Source organism: Canis lupus, chromosome 37, assembly GCF_048164855.1.
Source record: "Canis lupus baileyi chromosome 37, mCanLup2.hap1, whole genome shotgun sequence".
NCBI classification, from domain to species: domain Eukaryota; kingdom Metazoa; phylum Chordata; class Mammalia; order Carnivora; family Canidae; genus Canis; species Canis lupus.
In genome coordinates, this window is record NC_132874.1 from 199,478 (window position 1) to 218,037 (window position 18,560).

The 18,560-nt window shown below is 54.3% G+C and overlaps 1 protein-coding gene, 1 long non-coding RNA gene and 1 pseudogene across 5 annotated transcripts; 1 reads left to right on the top strand and 2 right to left on the bottom strand.

The window, feature by feature from the left end:
* Positions 1-2,994: 2,994 nt before the first annotated feature.
* LOC140626062 (uncharacterized) lies at positions 2,995-6,903 on the bottom strand (annotated as a pseudogene).
* Positions 6,904-10,059: 3,156 nt separating this feature from the next.
* LOC140626423 (tripartite motif-containing protein 10-like) lies at positions 10,060-17,176 on the top strand. 4 transcript variants are annotated; one of them, XM_072814196.1, is made up of 8 exons: positions 10,060-10,319; positions 10,412-10,891; positions 11,881-11,976; positions 12,486-12,716; positions 13,159-13,277; positions 13,607-13,722; positions 15,205-15,237; positions 16,137-17,176. In XM_072814196.1, the coding sequence occupies exons 2-8, from the start codon at positions 10,472-10,474 to the stop codon at positions 16,652-16,654; spliced, it is 1,533 nt and encodes a 510-aa protein (XP_072670297.1). In that variant the 5' UTR covers positions 10,060-10,319; positions 10,412-10,471; the 3' UTR covers positions 16,655-17,176. The 4 variants fall into 4 exon arrangements, with proteins under 4 accessions (XP_072670297.1, XP_072670300.1, XP_072670298.1 ...); XM_072814199.1 differs by having other exon boundaries at positions 13,162-13,277; XM_072814197.1 differs by having other exon boundaries at positions 10,060-10,313.
* LOC140626424 (uncharacterized) lies at positions 12,775-14,680 on the bottom strand. Its single transcript, XR_012025571.1, has 3 exons — positions 14,579-14,680; positions 13,371-13,602; positions 12,775-13,027 (listed from the first exon to the last, which is right to left on the bottom strand). It is a non-coding gene; the product is annotated as an uncharacterized lncRNA (long non-coding RNA).
* Positions 17,177-18,560: the final 1,384 nt, after the last annotated feature.

Genomic DNA, 18,560 nt, shown 5'->3' on the forward strand with positions numbered 1-18,560 from the left:
AGATGGAGTCAGAAGAACTGGTTTGATACATGGAGTAAAGTAGAGTTGGTGTCTTCTTCACTCCAGATAAACCAAAGATATTCATGAGAACAGTAAATCTATAGAACTGGTGACAATACATATAAACACACACAGACAGTCCTGTGGTGGTGAAAGGAATCCTAAAAACACAAACCACAAAGTGAAAAGTTTATTAAGTTTATCATCAAAATCCAGGATTTCTATCGAATGAATAACACCACTGTTAAAGTGAATAAATGAGGGACATTTTCAAGCCTAAAATGAGTAAGACATTAATATGTAGAATATGTAAGAAATTCATGGAAGGAAATGAAAGGAAGATGAAAAACTGAACGATGGGGAGAAGACATAGAAAATTTGAGAAGAGATGCATAACCTCCCAGATGGAAAAAGACAAAATTTTTTTTTTAATGAAGCATCACATGCGGCACCTGGGTGGCTCAGTTGGTTGAGTGGCCAACTCTTGATTTTGGTTCAGGCTGTGATCTCAGGTTTGTGATCTCAGGTTGTGATCTCAGGGTCACAGGATCAAGCCCCAAATTGGGCTCCATGCTCAGTGGGGAGTCTGCTACTCCTTTTCCCTCTGCTCCTCCTACCCAACTCTCCTCTTTCTCTCTCTCTCTCTGTCTCAAATAAATAAATAAATCTTACAAAAATGAGAGTCACTTTACGGTCATCAGATTTGCAGAGATGAGTGAGTCTGAAGATATCTACAATTGGTGTGAGGGGTCGGGAAGCAGGAATGTCCATGCCCCTCTGGTGGAAGGGTAGATGGATACGCCACCTGGGGGCGAAATCTGCTGGTCCTTAAGGAAATGGAGTGTGCAGATGCCGGCCACCCCTCCTGGCATCTGTCTTAGATGAGTCATAAGGAAAAAGCATGAGGCTATTCCTCATCGATTTTGCTCAATGTCATAGGCAGGAAGAGGTAACCTAGATATTCTTGGTCAAAAGAACGTACAATGAAACGTGGTTGACATGTTCTGGAGAACACTATTCAACAGTTAGAAGCCATGCACCAGATGTATGACTAGATCTTAAAAACCATGGGACACATGGGTCACAAAAAGAAAGAAGCAGAGCTCGTCCAGTACTACGTATATGTTCAGAGATATGTCTTAACCAAGGGCATCTGGAAACATTAGAGGGGAGTGACCATGAGGTGAGGAGGACGGGAAAGAGAGATGGAAAGACAGGAGAAAGTATGAATAAGACAAGAAGACCTTGCCTGGGCTGCTGCTGCCTGATGACCCATGCCCTGGAAGTCCAGGAAAAGACAGGAGTTGGAAGGAGTGGGAAAATAAAGGGCACCAATAAAACCAGGAGGCCTGTCCATAGATGGGAGATCCGCCCACATGCAAAGCAAAGCGTGTAGACCAGAGCCAGTGCGGTGGCTACAGTCCCTTCATGGGTGGCCTGCTGTAATCAGTTCTGGGCTTTGGACTGTTCCACCTGCAGACCCCACCTGGGTCCTCACAGCGACCCCTCTGATCTTGGGGCTCCTTTAGCAGATGACAACCCCTCACGTAAGCCAACAGCCTTGCATCTGTTTTGTGGAATCTCTTCTTGCCTCTGGCCTGAGGCAGACACAGCTCAGCATGCTCACATTCCCCAACACCAGCTATGCTTATGAAAGCTTGACCCCCAGGTACATGGAGCTGAGGCTCCCATGCTTGAGATAAAGACTGGTTTGACATCACAAACACTGCAACACAAAGATTTTCACATTGCCCCTGCAGTGCCATCAAGTGGATTATTTCCCTCCAGACAGCTTCTAGTCCTCAGATTTGGGCATTGGCTATGCCTAAACCTTCTTCATAAGCTTTTAAATTCCATTTTCTTTCTTTTTTATTAGCTTTATTTTTCAAAAAGATTTTAGTTGTTTATTCATGAGAAACACACACACACACACACACAGAGACAGAGACACAGGCAGAGGGAGAAGCAGGCTCCATGCAGGGAGCCTGATGTGGGACTCGATCCTGGATCTCCAGGATCAGGCCCTGGGCTGAAGGCGGCGCTAAACCGCTGAGCTACCTGGGCTGTCCTCCATTTTCTTTTTTATACATGGCAATTTAACTTTGTCCAGGAGCCTCCATATCTGCATTTCCACACCCCTAAAGTACCTGGGCCACTCACCCTAAATTTAGTCATTCTAGAGGCTTGGAAATACAGCATAAGAGGTTCATTTGTTTTTTCTATTTCATACTCAACCCAAAAATAAAAAATAAATAAAGCTGGCTTGTCCAAAACACTAAGTCAGTGCACAGGAAGCAAAACAAACCCCATCATCCAATAATAATAATAATGGTAATATTAGTAACTCTCTGAGGGGATAGTTAGACCTGAACACCAATGTCATTCATTGAACAGTAGAGTCTGGTTCCTGAGTAAACGGGACAGGACTGGGTGACCGTCTGGGGTCACAGAAGTCCCACTAGCTTTCAGCGTTCACTAGACACAAGACCCGCGGAAGTCCAGCGGGTTCCCCACTTTATTAGGATTCTCTATAAGAAGGAAACAGGCCCCACATGTCGGAAAGGGCTGGAGGGAGAGGCAGGCACCATCAAGAGGAAGCATCTCCAGGCGCATGTCAGCACACCAGCGGTCCATTCGGAATCAGTGCGGGCCCAGCCAAGTCCTCTTCTTCCCCAGGATAACTATTTTTGAAGGTGTAGAAGTTTTTCTGGCAGTGCTGTTTTGTTCTGTTTTTCAAATACGTGCTGGCTCTGGGTCTTGCCTGTGTTCTGGGCAGTCCGGGGGTCTCCTGTGGTCAGCTGGGCAGCTCTCTGCTGTAGCGCCCCTTGCACATACCCCTTTTGCCCCTCAGGTGGGCAGGAATCTGCTTCCCAGACCTCAAAGAAGGGGAGACTGCGGGGAAGGGAGCGGCAACAGCGGAGTCCCAGGCCACCGCAGGGCGAGAGTGAGGCAGCTGGGGCGAGGCCCTTCAGGCCCTGTGAAGTGGGTCCCAGCTCAGGTGCCGCCCCCTAGCCGCCTAGCCCAGCCCCCACCCTGGCTGCACCTGCTCCCCCACCTGCACCTGCACCTGCACCTGTCCCTGGTGGTGCCCCAAGGGGCAGCCGGGGAAGCCCCAAGCCTCCAGGGCATGCTCAGAACGCAGGGGGCTGTGCGGCCTCTCCTGGTCTCTAGTGAACCCGGCCAACGTCCTGTCCTCTGTCCTTGGGGAGGCCCAGGCCCGTCCTGGCAGCCTGAGGGTCCGGAGCACCGACCGGCCCCTGGAGGAGGAGAGCGGGAGGGGAGCAATGTGCCTGCAGGCGAAGGCACACCTGGTGCTCGGAGCCCCACTGTTCATTGGGCGCTGCTGCTGTGCTGCCAGGCTTGCTTCCCAAAGGGCAGCTCGGGGGCCAGCGGCAGGTGCTTGGCTGGAATGTGTTGGAAACGCAGGATGTCTGACCGCTTCGCAGCCCCCTGACTCAATCTGCGTTATAACAAGATCCCCACGTGGTTCTGCATGTTAAGTCATTAAGTCGGAGAAGCAGAATGAGCTGCTATTTGTGGAAATGGTTTCTTAACTAAGTACAAACTTCAAAGTAAATGCTATTTTTTAAAAATTAGACAATATTTGTTCAAGACCGCAGAGTCTGGCACAATGCTGGGCAGAACACACACAAAACCAACAACTGCATAAATACCTTTGAGGAAATGATATCCGTGCAAGCAAGAACACTATCAGCACATACTGTGGTGCCAGGTACTGTACTAAGCTCTTCCATGTATCCATGCATTCCTCTCGTGCCTACTTATGGGGTTGGCACTGGTGCATTTTCCATTTTAGAGGTGAGAACTGGAAGGAAAGCCTTCCTGGCTTGCCCAGTGTCTCATCACCTGCCAGCACTAGAACAGAGCCCAGCAGTCAGGCTGCAGACCCCATGTATGTAACGGCTCTGTTTGCTGCCTGGGAACTAACAGATGGAAGGCAGAATGGATCCTTGAGCCCCCAGCCATTTACCTGAGTCTGTCTCCAGATGATGTGCCAGGTTTTCTGAGGGAAGCAGAAACAGAGCAATGTGTGACTTGTTATCTCTTACAGGTGCCCCAGGGCAGCCCTGGACCCATGTGAGGACAGGGCACCTGCTCTGTGCCTTCTGCCACAGTTGCCAGACCCGCCTGGACACTCAGTACAGTGATTGTCTGAGGTAGAGAAGCTGTGCTGGGTGCCAGTCCTCCCAGCAGAGCCGGATCCCCAAGGGAGGCTCCAGGAGGGAAGACACCTGGACAGGCTGGAAAGGCAGGGGAGGGGAGGCATAAGGGAAAGTAGCAGGCGGTGGTTACCTGAGAAGGTCCTCAGCATCTCTGGGAGGAGGAGTACCTTCCTGTGCAGATCTCGGATTTTCTTGATAAGGTCAGAAGAAATGAACTCTGGACTCACAAAAGTCTTTGTCTCATACCTAGGGACAACCAGGTCCCTAATCTTATTTTCAGGATTAGAGTCAGGGTTTGTGGAGGCCGCAAGGGGCAGAGGTCATGACCCCACTTGCCTCTAGAGGACAGTGCAGTGTCACTGGAAAAAACAACCTGGGGTGTTTTAATGGAGGTTTTAATGTTCTAATGGGGTGCTGTTCACTACTAGGGAAGGGGATGGGGAGAGAAGAGATGAGAGGACACGCGTGGCAGTTCTGTTCCTGCTCCTCTGCCCCCCTCTCTTGCAGCATGACTGTGACTGTGACCAGGCACAGCCCCCTACCGAGGCTCAGCTTCTGGATCTATCCAACCAGAAGACCCTCAGAGCCCTCCACATCTATGTCTCTAAACCAGTTTTTTTTTTCCCAAAGATTTTATTTATTTATTCGTGAGAGACAGAGAGACAGAGAGAGAGGCAGAGACACAGGCAGAGGGAGAAGCAGGCTCCACGCAGGGAGCCCTATGTGGGACTCAATCCCAGGTCTCCAGGATCAGGCCCTGGGCTGAAGGCGGCGCTAAATTGCTGAGCCACCAGGGCTGCCCCCATACAAGGATCCTGATGTGGGACTCGATCCTGGGACTCCAGGATCACGCCCTGAGCCAAAGGCAGACACTCAACCGCTAAGCCACCCAGGCGCCCTTCTAAACCTGTTTGAAAGGCACATGAGATGCCTGGCGCCCTGGGCTCAGTACCTTGGGGTGTCTGACCAAGCTGAGCACTGAGAAGGCACCAGGGGCTTCAGGCGGACAAGGCCAAGGGGCCAGCATCACCACACCAGCTGCTGCCCTTACTGGTGGAAAATGGGTCACCCAGTTGGGAAAGCTCCCAGAAGGACAGGCTGGTCTCCCCGCTGCAGGATACCTCCCATCGGAGCTACATGTCGCCTGCTGTTCAACACTGATTCAGGTACCAATAATTTCAGGAACCAAACAGATGTTCCTGCATCAGCCTAAAAACATGAGTATTGTTTATAACTTCACCTCTGGGGGCAGGGGGAAATGTATCCCTGGCACCAAACAACCCGTTTAAAAGTGAACTCTAGACCACAAACATTTAAGTGGAGGCTGTGTGTGTGTGTGTGTGTGTGTGTGTGTGTGAACATGATTTTGCCTTGCTGTGGGGGCAGGGAAGAGGGTGCCCTCTCCTTGAGGCTCCGTGTTCAGTGGAGCAGAGGTGACAAGGACAGAGGGCACACTCCTGGCATAAAGGAGGCAGGACTGTAGAGAAGGCCCTACCTGCTCTGGTTGACTCTGACATCCTACAAAAGAAACAGAACATGCACTCAGCATCCACTTGTCCTTCCCACCGCACACTCTGCACACTAACATAGGGACTCACAGGCTCCTCCTGCAGAGCTGTGGCTGCCTAATTTCCTATTCATCACACTGTCCTCACAGTGTGAGGGACTCTTGAGTACTCTTGAGCTACTCCCACAGTAGCTTGGGACTCTGCTCAGGTCACATAAGCTGGCTTCTCTGTCTTAGCCTCCTCTTGGAAATGTGTTCTGCCGCTGGTGTGTGAGAGGTGGTGAGTTAGCAGCCAGACTGATGTGAAACACGACAAGATGATGAGAATCACAACAGATGCTGTTTACAGAGTTCTGTCTGTGAGCCAGGGAGCACGCTATGCACCTGGCATGATTGCCTCTTATCATCTCTGCAACGGCTCCGTGAGGGACATGCTATGATTACCCCCATGGGTAGGGGTCACGAGGCTCACCAAGGTCACACGGCTGGGAGAGCCACACTCAAACCCGAGGCCCTCTGACTCCAAAGTCCTTGACGTGGATACAGTGGGTGAGCAGGCCATCCATCCTTCCTGGGTCTGCGTGTCTGTAAACTCTCTGGGCCAAAGGAACCCAACTGCTCTACTTTCTTCCCACCAGAAACAACCTGTGCTTCCCCCTCCTGCCTTTCCCCAGCATCTTCTGGCCCTCAGGGGTGTCCCCTCCTGTGCAAACCCTCCCCAAGCCCATGACTCAGTAGGCAGTCTCACCTGGAGCAGGGCACTCGCCGGCTGCTGACACTTCTCCAGCTCCTTGGCCTTGGCTCTGAGCCTGGTGACCTCCTCAGAGACCTCTGAGATGTATTCATCTCTCTCTCCTGCCAGATCTGCAGCTCCAGCTCCCTAAGCTGGGCCACCAGGACATCCTGCTGCTCCACCAGCTCCTGCCGCAGCATCTCGAACATTGCTGCTACCTGCCGCTTCTTGCCGTCAATCTGAGTCTGTAAGGGGTAGACAGACAGACAGACATGGCCAGAAGCTGGTCATAGTGTAAGAAATTGGTGTCAGGAAGATCACCTATATATTCACTATTCAGACAGGGAGTAACCAGCTGTCTCACGTACTGAGGTGGAGGCAGACAGGTCTCAGAATAACCTCACCCGTAATGCGGGCTCCGCTCTCATTGGACCTAGACATGTAACAATGCCACCGTGCATCTGCAGAGCCTTCCTCATCTCCAAGGCCACCCTTCCCTCAAGCCAGGTCACTAATCAGGGAGCCATGAAGCAAAAGAAAGCTGTGGTCAGAGCTGTCACGGAGAGCTTGGCACTGCTCTCAGCCCCCAAGGTTGCCTTCTGCACGGCATACTTTGAAGGGAGCAGAGACCGCTGGAGGTCTTTTCCTGGTCCCACACTCTACTCCTGTGGTCAGTGCCCCAGGGATTCTCTTACTGCAATGTCTCTCCTGGGTAACCATGTGGCTCAGAAATAGAGATGGCAGTGAGCCAGAGAGCCACAGCACTCACCCACAGTGCTCAGGGCCGGCCTCAGATCAGGACTAGACCAGAGAACTTCCCATCTGAAGGCAGTGCTTCCCAGCAAACAGACTGGGATGGGAACAGCGGCCCAGGTCAAGAGACCCAGGTCCTAGGGGCGCCTGGGTGGCTTTGTCACTTAAGCATCTGACTCTTGATTTTGGCTCAGGTTGTGATCTCAAGGTCATGGGATTGAGCCCACGTTGGGCTCTGAGCTTAGCGGGGAGTCTGCTTGGGATTCTCTGTCTCTGCCCCTCCCTGTTCACTCTCTCTCTAAAATAAATAAATCTTAGAAAGAGAGAGAGAGAGAGAGACCCAGGCTCTAGCCATGTCATCATGACCTCGGCTCTGTGGCCTTGGCAGTGGTCACGTTCCCAGACCTGTTCTCTGCTCTGTAAGGTGGCTGATAAGATGGTTGTGGACGGTGTATCAGAACCACATCCAAAAAATAAAAAAATAAAATAAAAATAAAAATAAAAATAAAAAAAGAACCACATCCAGCTGTGATGTGGGACTGGGACTCCACAACCTTGGCCCAGATGCCCTTGGGCAGAAGTAGGGAAGTGAAGAGAATATCTTTCCCAATGGGCAAAAGTGCCAGAAACAAGCTTCCCCGGAGTCTGATAAGAAAACCCCCAAAAGAGGGATGCTGGAGTGGCTCAGCGGTCGAGCATCTGCCTTTGGCTCAGATCATGACCCCATAACCCCAGGATCAAGTCCCACATTGGGCTCTCTGCATGGAGCCTGCTTTTCCCTCTGCCTCTCTCTCTGTGTGTGTCTCTCATGAATAAATAAATAAAATCTTAAAAAAAAAAAATTAAAAAGTTAAAAAAAAAAGAAAACCTCCAAAAGAGAAGGAGGCCAGGACTGGGGGGATGGTGTCCCCAAGCACAGAAAGGCCATGTCTAGCTCCCCATCATCCAGACCCTTGGCCCATTCCCTTCACTGTGGATGACAGCACACTGTCCACCCATGCAGGCCCAAGGGGAAGCCTTGCTCCTTACCTAGTAGGGCTGAATGGCTGCGTCCAGGACCCCCTTGGTGTGGCCCTGGTGGTCAGGACCCTCCCAAAAGAGCACACAGAGGAGCTATGTGTCGGTCTCACAGAAGAAGTAAATCTTCTCTCCATGTTCCTCATAGTATGTGTCTCCAAGCAGGCCCAGTGGCACTGGCACCATGGGTGTCTTTGGGCGCTCCTGGTTCTTGCAGCATGGACAAAGCAGGACCTCGCAGGATGGCTGGGCCCCCATCTGGGAAGGCAGGAGGAGGCACGGCCAGCAGAGGGCGTGTCCACAGAGGGCAATTACTGCATCCCTGAGGGGTCTCCTGGCGGGAAGGGCTGGAAAGCATCATGGTACCTCCCCAGCCTGTCCAGGGAGGCCTCTGCCTCTGGCCATGGAAGTCCTCTCTCCCTGAACTCATTCACTTTGGCGTGAGTCATGGAGGGAACATCATGGGTAGCTGAGAGAGAAGACAACAGGAAAGTCCCAGTGGGGATGCCACCCAGCTCTACCTCTTAACATTTCCCGAGCCCGAGCTGAGCCAGGACCACCACACTTCAGCTGAGTAGGTTCAAACTCCAGGATGGCTCCCATTACCTAGCACTTCCCAGCAGTGGCCTGGTCAGCCCATCCGCCACTCCTCCATGTCCTTCTGGTCCCTAGGGTGGACTTCATGGCCCCCAGTGTGCCATGAAGTCACAGGGAAATGGATCTTCCTGGAACACTTCCTGTGACCACTGTGGGGTGGAGAGCGTTCGGAGAGCAAGGAGCAGGTGGGAGCCAGGAGCTCTGATTATAAGGTGTGAGCTGTGCCTGCGGCGGCAAAGTCCAGACTGCCATGGGAGGCGCCCCAGGGCCCCTCCTCTGCCTCCCTATGGGGCTCACCCCACCTGCCTGGCCCAGCCTCCTGAACCCCAAACAGAAACAGGGTGATGCTGGGTCACGCTGCACTTTAATTTCAGTCTTTAACCTCAGGTGGGAGAAGGCAAGAAATTATAATACAAATGATTTCTGTTAATGAAATGTAGAAAACTCAGCTCAAAAGGTCAAGGGTAGAATAAGCATATTTAGGAGAACTTAGTATTTTCATATTATTACAGCCAATCTGGCAAGAACCCTTTAGAACAGTTAGGACGATGTTCATTTTCCAGATGAAGGCATGTGAAGGGCCAGAGAGTGAGGCTAGCTAGCTCTAGGGTGGAGAGGAGTCTCTGAGCTTCCCAGCCCTATGCTGTCCCCATGCCCTGTGCTCTCCCCACACTGACCCCATGCCCACGGAAGGCCCCACAGCCACAGTCCTATTCCTGTCCCTGCATCTGTGGACAAGCCAAACACCCAGTCCTGCACCCAGCGATCAGTGCTGCATGGTTTCACCACCTCTTCACCTCTGTGGTTCGGTGTACCCTCTTTGTACCCACCCCCCCACCTGTCCTTCATGGACCAAACAAGGGCCCATGGCTGGTTCCTGCTGAGATCTCAAAGACATAGCACCATTAGGACAAATGCAAAATGTTTCATGATGCATTCCTAGACTGAGCACATGGTGATGTGATAATTTGGGGGGCTAAATAAACTACGATAATGAACTTCATTTAGTAAAATATAGCTACCAGCAAACTTCAGCTGAATCCAGGGCTCACGTTGTGTTTCTGTTTGACAACAGGGCTAGGATGTTCAGACCTGAGTGCAAGTGTGTGTCTGCCCCCACCCAGCATCCACATGGAGTGGCCGCCTGCCCATGCCTTTGAGCACAGGCACCTTATCTGGGAGTGCACGCTGCCCTACCTGCAGACCCGCCAGCCCTGGGCCTGCTGATACCTGCAATCTGCCCGCACAGCCGGCAGCTGCAGGGGGGCCAGGGTGGCGGCTCTGCTCCCCAACCCACTGTCCCTCCCATCCAGAGGAAGGTCCATGTCCTCAACGGTGCGCGGCTGAGATACTGCCCCGTCCTTCCCAATGCATGTCTGCGGACGGACGGATGGACAGGAAGACACACGCAGCCGCCCAGAGAGTAGCCACATCGTGTGGGTATGCTGTGGCCCCATCTCCCTCCCAGACAGCGTGCACATGTTCCTGAGGGAGGAGGACAGAAGAACCCTGGTGTGCAAGCGTGAGTGTGAGTGTGTGCACGACCACAGGCATGTGCATTTAAGACGTGCTCCTCGTGTCTGGGTGTGTGCACACATGTTTGTGTATCCTCTCCCCCAGCCCTGCCCCTCAGCCACGCACTGACGCTGGCCGTGAGGACCTCCCGGGCCAGGTGGTACCATGGCATCTGTGAGCAGCCTGGCCGACGAAGTCAGCTGCCCCATCTGCCAGGGCACGCTAAGGGAGCCAGTAACCGTTGACTGCGGCCACAACTACTGCCGGGCCTGCCTCACCCGCTACTGTGAGATCCCGGGCCCTGACCCCAACGAGCCCCTCCACTGCCCCCTATGCAAGGAGCCTTTCCGCCTGGGGGGCTTCCGACCCAACTGGCAGCTGGCCAGCGTGGTGGAGAATATTGAGCGCCTTACGCTGGTGTCCACGCTGGGCTCAGACCAGGAGGACGTCTGCCAGGAGCATGGGGAGAAGATCTACTTCTTCTGTGAGGACGATGAGGCGCAGTTGTGTGTGGTGTGCCGGGAGGCCCAGGAGCACCAGGCCCACACCGTGCGCTTCCTGGACGAGGCAGCAGGGCCCTACAGGGTAGGACACGGGCCACTGGGGGTCCCTGGGCGCAGGCACGCCCTCCTTCCTGCCTCTCCTCAGGCAGCCGACCCAGGGGTGGGGACCGCATGTATGCTCAGGGCTCTCCGTGTTGCTCACAGATGGCCAGCACATACAGAAGCTCAGCAGGGTGTGGAATGGTTGAGTGACCACAGTGGGTCAGGGGTCTGAGGATGTTGGAGTCATGTCTGGGGGTGGACTGCACAAACAGCAGGGAGTGTGCATGGACGTTCACCCAGTTGCGTGCATTTGGTGTCATGGGGTGGGGAGCGTGTGTGTGCTCGTGTTTGTGGATACTTCAGCGTTCAAAATCACGGAGGGGAAACATAATGTGCAATTGTGTCTATCATCAGCCACGTGCTCCTCTTAGTCATGTACTCACTGCGCTGTGATACAAGTGGGGTCTGTCTGGACATGTTAGTTCACTAGCATTTGACGGTGAGGGCAGGTATCTCTGGATGCCCCTCTGTGGACCTCCATGCATCTGTCCCTGATCCTGACTCTTCTAGAGTGGACAGTTTTTAAAACAGTGTATTGACCACTTTAATATTATGTAAGCCTCTCCTCCCATCTGGAACCTGACAGATTCTTGTCACAAGAGAGGACTGTTTGCACGCATGCCTTCTGAGACATGTCAGAAAGTTGGGGTGCTTTCAGAGAAGGGCGTGTCAGGCTCCAAACATGGCCCAAACAGATCTAATTAGGGTCTTCAGCGTGAAGACAGCAGGGCGCGGGTGGGGAAACTGAGTAGCAGCTTGTGCCGGCCTGGGCCGAGGGGACGGCTCAGGGCTCAGGGGATCAGCGTTTCCAGAGAGCAAAGCTGGAAGGAAGAGAGCTGGGGAGAGCAGCCTGCCAGGACGTTAGGACTGGCACAGTCAGTGTGGGCAGGGGTCCCGTCCTCAGGGCTGTCCACCCCAGAGGCAGAGACCCCCATGCACAAGCCATTGTTTCCTACTCTGTCCCTCCAGGAGCAAATACAGAAGTGTCTTGAGTGTCTGAGAAGAGAGAGAGAGGAGATTCAAAGAATCCAGTCGAGAGAAAACCAGCGGATACAAGTCCTCCTAGTAGGTCGCTGTCCCTTCCCTGGACCATGTCCCCGCGGAGCATGTGGGGCTGAGAGGTCACTCTGAGGTCGTGCCTGGGCTCCCACAGTAACCAGCTTTGTGACCTCAAGCCAGTCTCTGGCCTCCGTATTGCAGCGAAGCAGACACTACAAGTCTCCCTCCTCCCCAAGTCACTGTAATGTGTAGTGTGTTTGTGCCCCTAAAGCAACCTCGTGCAAGACGAGAGGTGTGCTGTCCCCACTGTCTCCTGGGCAGCTCCCGGCCTGAGCCACAGGCTTCTGGAAGCTCCCACAGAGGGGCTGGGGCCACGCCGGGCAGTCAGCCCCCAGAAGCAGCTTGGTGGGTGGAGGGGATGCCATTCTGTCCGGGCACCTGGGGCTGCTGGAGGCTCGGATTTTCCACTGAAACATGGAGGACGTGAACCTGGGCCCGGCAAGGGCGGGCGGGTGGCAGAAGGAAGGGGGGAGGAGGAGGCATAACTCCCTCCTGGCCTCCACCCTGCCCCACAGTGCCAGGTGGCCACCAAAAGACAAAAAGTGATTTTCGAGTTTGCACATCTGAGTCAGTTCCTGGAGGAGCAGCAGAGCGTCCTTTTAGCTGAGCTGGAGAAGCTGGATGGCGACATCCTGAAGCAACGGGATGTCTTTGACGCCCTGGTCAGTGAGGAGATCTGCCGGTTTAGCACCCTGGTGGCCGAGCTGGAGGAGAAGCTGGGGAGGCCCGCCAGGGAGCTGCTGACGGTGAGCCCCGCCCGCCCTGCCCGCCCTTCCAGCACCGTCACGGTCCCAGCTGCCCCCTCCACGCATGTGTCCCTGCCTCCTGGACGGTCCCCCCGCCACGCTGTCCCTGGGCTCTGGCTGTCCATCCCACCTTCCATAAAACAGGGAGGACACCGTCCTTATCAACCTCTCAGGGTTTGGGGAGGGTCCAAAGGAAAAATACAGTACAAAGTAGCACTTTGAAAACATTGCCAGCTATTTCCAAGGCATGCTATTCTGCATCACGGGCCACCAGTGGCAGGCACTTCTCCCGGTGCATGTCATCTCCTTCCCTGGAGGGACGATATGAGGGTCCCAGCAAGGCCTGGGAATGGCGGCGTGACATGGGGTGGGGGGGCGCCCACTCGTGGTTCACTGGATGGAGGTGTGGGGGGACCCGCATGGGATGCGCCTTGGCCTCCAGCAGGTGTGCAAGTCACTTCACTGCATGGACCATGAAATAAAGGGCTTGGCCTCCATGATCCCGGACGCCTTGCCAACCCTACAATTCTGGGACTCCAGGACCCCATATGGGAACCCCAGGTTTGTGTTCTCTGAACTCCTGCTCCCCCCATTTCTCCTAGGGCGTCAGAAGCACTCTGATAAGGTGAGCCACACGCCTATCCTCACGCATACCTTGGCACATGTCGCTGCCCACACGCCGATGGCATTGTCACACCCAGGCTCATGGTCCACCTGAACCCCTCATGCCCTCCAACCATATCTGCCAGCAGTGGACCAGGTGTGGGTGGTGGGCCCATCCCAGAGGAAGTATGTCCGCCTGTGGGAGCGGGGACCTCTGTGCCCAGCTGAGTCTGGGGACATCGCGAAGGGGGGGGGGCTTCCCAAACCCTGCTCTTCCTGTACCCTAGGAGTGAAACCAGAAAGTGCCGAAAGCCAGAGGCTGTGTCTCAGGAGCTGGGCCAGAGAATTCGGGACTTCCCCCAGCGGGTCCTGCCACTGCGCAGGGAGGTGACGACGTTTCTGGGTAAGAGGTCCAGTGCCCCGGGCACAGCAGCCCAAGCTGCAGGGACTTTGGGCTAGTTCCCTTCCCACTCCCTCCTTCCCTTTACATCTGTATAAAATCCGCATGTCAGGATCATGCGATAAGTGAAGAGAGAATAAAGACGAAGATTTCAGAAAATATTTAACTGATATGAAAAATAATCAAACAAATAAATCTGATCCCTTGACATTGAACAACATCAAAAATAATGATTTTTTTTAATTTATTTTTTATTGGTGTTCAATTTACTAACATACAGAATAACCCCCAGTGCCCGTCACCCATTCACTCCCAGCCCCCGCCCTCCTCCCCTTCCACCACCCCTAGTTCGTTTCCCAGAGTTAGGAGTCTTTACGTTCTGTCTCCCTTTCTGATACAAAAATAATGATTAACAAAACTTGCCATTCTCAACGATTTACAAAATCTACAAAATCTGCCATTCTCAATGATTTACAAAATCTACAAAATCTATCTATTATACACCTATAATACATGACATTTCTGATGATGAACAATGTTAATAACCAGGAACAGCATTTCTCTTGGCCTTGTGGCAGCTTATGTCTCTTCCCCTCCTTCTCCCCTCCCCTCCCCCTCCTCCTTGTCCTTCTCCCTCCCCCTCCCTCTCTCACTTTCCTTGGCTCTCTCCCTCTCCCTCCCCCTCTCCCCTTGGGAGAGCTCAAGCCCCAAGCCCCATCCTCCCTCCTCCCCTTGCCCCTCCTCTCTCCTCTCTCTCTCCCTCTCTCTCTCTCCCCTCCGTCCCCCTCCCCCTCCCTCCTTCCCTTCCCCTCCTTCCTCCGCTCTTCTCTCTCTCTCTCTCTCTCTCTCTCTCTCTCACCATCTGTCTGCTGCTACAGGTGAGAGGTCCCTGCAGGGGCTCTTCCCACTTTCCTAGAACAGCCGCTGGTGGTAGGAAAGGCTGTGAATGCCAGGAAATGAGTCAGGCAGTGGCTCTCTGCCAGCACACACTGTGACATCATGAATGGTGCCGGGTCATTTCTAAAGAGCCCACCCACAGAACTGTGGCCCCGGAAGAGGCCTCCATGCACTCCCAGTCCTGCAAGTATCCCCCGCGGTCCGGCATGGAAGGTCATTTTACTATCATCCAAGCTGACCTTTGTTCCAAGACTTATTTCCAAGAAGAATAAGAAATCTATTCATCTGGTAGAGTTTCTGGAGCATTTGTTCTGTCTCCGTGTTACAGAGTGCACATCCCTGAGGCCGAGCAGGGGTCAAGGACACCACCTGCCTGCCCCAGGGATGCACGGCAGCCACTGAAGCAGACATGAGTGTTGCAGGTGTTCCCAGGACAGTGATACAAGCTCAAGCCCAGAACCCCTGTCTGGAGGGCCTGGCTCTGCCCTCTCCGTCCCTTCCTTCAAGGGATCAGTTTTCTCATCAGTAAAGGTTTTTTCGTTTTGTAAGACTGAGGAGGTCTCATCCTTTTCTGTATCCTCTTTACAGAGAAACTCTGCTTCGAGCTGGACTATGAGCCAGGTGAGCCTACCTATGCCAGGGTGCGCGGGAGCAAGAAATCCAAACTTCTCAGGGCTCTGGGGCAGGCTCTGTGTCATCCCCACCCATACACACCTGACCAAGCAAGAGGCCCTCCTCCCCATCATGTGCACATGATGGGCGGGGCGAAGGTGTTGTCAGAACAGGTCAGGGTCCATCAGGAAGGGCTTCCTGGAGGAGGCAACTTTGATCTGCGATTAGATCACACTGTTGGGATCCTAGGGAACTGCAGTCCCCTCAGGTGGAGTTTCTCAGGGATGGGAGGGTACAGTCAGCCAAAGACCCCTCTCTGGGAGCCAGCGCTGCTGTAAGAGCTTCTCTGACGGGGCGCATGTGTGGATTTCTTTGTGTCTTGGCCTAAGGACAGTAACAGCCACACAATGCAGGGGTTTATGGAGGCCTTTGAGGTTATGACCCTGATGACTTTAAAAACGACAGAGGCAAAAAAAAAAAAAAAAAACCGACAGAGGCAATGGGGATAACCTGCAGACAAGCCTGACAGCTGGCAGGGAGCAGACCGTGAACGAGCCATGGGGTTTGGAGTGGAGGGCATCTCAGGTCGGACATGGGGGGAAGACGGGTGTTGGCAGCCACAAGCCAGAGTAGGCAGGTATGGCCTGGGGTGACCACCCAGAGCTGACAGTGGGACATGGGGGAGCTAAGGCATCCCGTGGCAGGCAGCGTGAGCACCAGTCCGCAGTGAGCGCAAATGGCCCGGACTGTTTGGGGTGGTCTGAGGTGGAGTCAGCTCCGGTATGCCTAGCAGGTGCCCAGGTGAACCCGTCCTGCTGTGCCACCCGGACTCTGCCAGTCACTGGCAGGTGCGAGACACAGGGCTCACGGGCTTCCTGGCATCCATGTCCCTCTCGGTTTTTGCACAGCTCCCATTTCCCTAGACCCGCAGACATCACACCCCAAGCTCCTCCTGTCTGAGGACCACCGACGGGCTCAGTTCTCCTACAAATGGCAGAACTCACCAGACAACAGCCAGCGTTTCGACCGGGCGACCTGCGTCCTGGCGCACGGCGGCTTCACAGAGGGGAGACACACATGGATGGTGATGGTGGACCTGGCCCACGGGGGCAGCTGCACGGTGGGCGTGGTGCGAGAGGATGTGAAGCGCAAGGGGGAGCTGAAGCTGCGGCCTGAGGAAGGCGTGTGGGCCGTGAGGTTGGCCTGGGGCTTTGTCTCTGCCCTGGGCTCCTTCCCCATGAGACTGGCCCTGCAGGAGCAGCCCCGCCAGGTGCGTGTGACCCTCGACTACGAGGTGGGCTGGGTGACCTTTGTCAACGCCGTCAGCCAGGAGCCCATCTATACCTTCACAACGTCCTTCACCCAAAAGGTCTTTCCCTTCTTCGGGCTCTGGGGCCGAGGGTCCAGCTTCTCCCTGAGCCCCTGAGAAGGTGCAGTCACCTGAGGCAGGTACTTGGCTCGGAGGAGGGCTACTCAGACTCACACCCCCTGTGCCACCTGGGGGCAGGGACAGAAACAGAGCACACTCAGGACTTGACAAGGACCAGCTGGGGTCTGCCCACCAGGGCACGGCTGGGGGTCCAGGGATGCGGGCCTGCCAGCATCCTCACCACCATCCCCAGTGGAGCAGGAGCAGCCACTAGATGAGCGTCCTGGGTTAGGAGTCAGAGGGCCAGCCTATGGCCCACCAACTGTGTGACCTTAGGCAAGGCACCTATCTTCATTATGTCTTCTTCCAGAAAAATGAGAGTTCACTCACTTGTACCTTCAAGAAACATTTATTGTGTGCGACCATGAGCCAAGCAAGATGGGAGCCCCTGGTGGTGTGAAAACGGAAAGGAAATGTGTTGGGTGTTGGGTGTCCAGAGGGAGTCACGGACAGGGGCATAACAGGTGCTGGGCAGAGGTTGCCCTGGGGTCAAGGAGCTCAGCAGGAGGGGCCCAGTATGGCAGGGTGGGGGGGTAGGGGGGTGGGGGGGGTGTTGTTCTGAGTAAGAGAGGAGAGCCTTGAGTAAGGGCACAGAAGCCCCCGGCAAGCGATCATTGTCCTTGGAATGTGCACTGAGGCCTGGACCCCACTTCCCCCTGCAAACTACCTGTCTGGGGTCGAGAAGGGGTGATAGGCAGGGGAGAGGCTGCAGTGTTGCAGAGCCCGGTGGGGGTGGCAGGCTTGGTGACCCATCTGGGGGACGGGCTGTAGGAAAGAAAGCACTAGGACGGTCGGAGGCCTTGGGGCCCTCCGGAGCCTTGGACAAGCTCTCGTGCTGCTGCCTGGAATTCAGAGAGGATGCAGTCGCCCCAGGGTCGAATGTTAAATCCCGTGTGCAATAAAACTATCATCAGCACACAGTGTTTTCTGGTTGTCCTTCCTTCTGTTTAACCGCACAACTCACCTTCGTCTGCTCGGCTTAGACACATGCTGGCACGCCCGGTTATCTCCCGGGGCCAGTGCTGACCACGTCCTCTGGGCATGTGTGCATTGTCCATAAAATATGTTTCACGTAAAATGTTGGATGTTCAAAACCACAGACAGACACATGTCTGTATGATGCTGATACACATCCGAAGCCCCCAAACCTGGGTTCTTCCAAGGATTGTGTTCCTTTATTTTTACTGGCGTTACTGGAGGGGGGGGTCTTTTTAAATGATGTAGTGTCCAGGGCCCCGCCCCCCCACCCCTAAGGAGGACATGCAGATATCCTGTCACCGAGGTCATTCCCGGACTCCAAGACAGGCAGGAGGTGCCTCCTGTGGTCACAGCGTCTTCATCTTTGGTGGAAGTGAGGGTTGTCTGGGCAACTGAGGTCACGCAGCCGAGGTTACGCAGCCACCCTTGTGCAACTATGAGGTCTTAGCCATGATGCGGCATGGCCTCATTCAGAAACAGGTGCGCTGGGTCCTTGAGAACAAGCTAATGCTGGCCATGCTCCCCACGTGCAACCTGGACCCAGAAGGACAATGTGAACTTCTCACACTGAGAAATACGAGTCCGAGTGAGTGAAGATACTCACCTGTGCTCTTGTCGTTCTGCCTGAAATCTACCCAACTCTGCACCTGGCATCTGTGAGAGGAAGAGGGACCCAGCGTTGGGTGCCCCGCTCTGCCCTTGGGGTACCTCTGCTCCCTGAAGTGCTCCCGGCAGAGGTACCCCTCCTGGTCTTCCTCCCCAGGATCCTGTCCTGATATCTGTGCCTTCACACCTGAGCTTTGCATGCCCTTCCCTGTAGCAGCTCTTTCTTTGTGACAGATGTGTAAATAAAGAAAATGGGATTTTCCGCATTAGCCAGACGGCAAGGTGAAGGCGTGAAGCTGGGCCCCAGCGAACGAGCAAG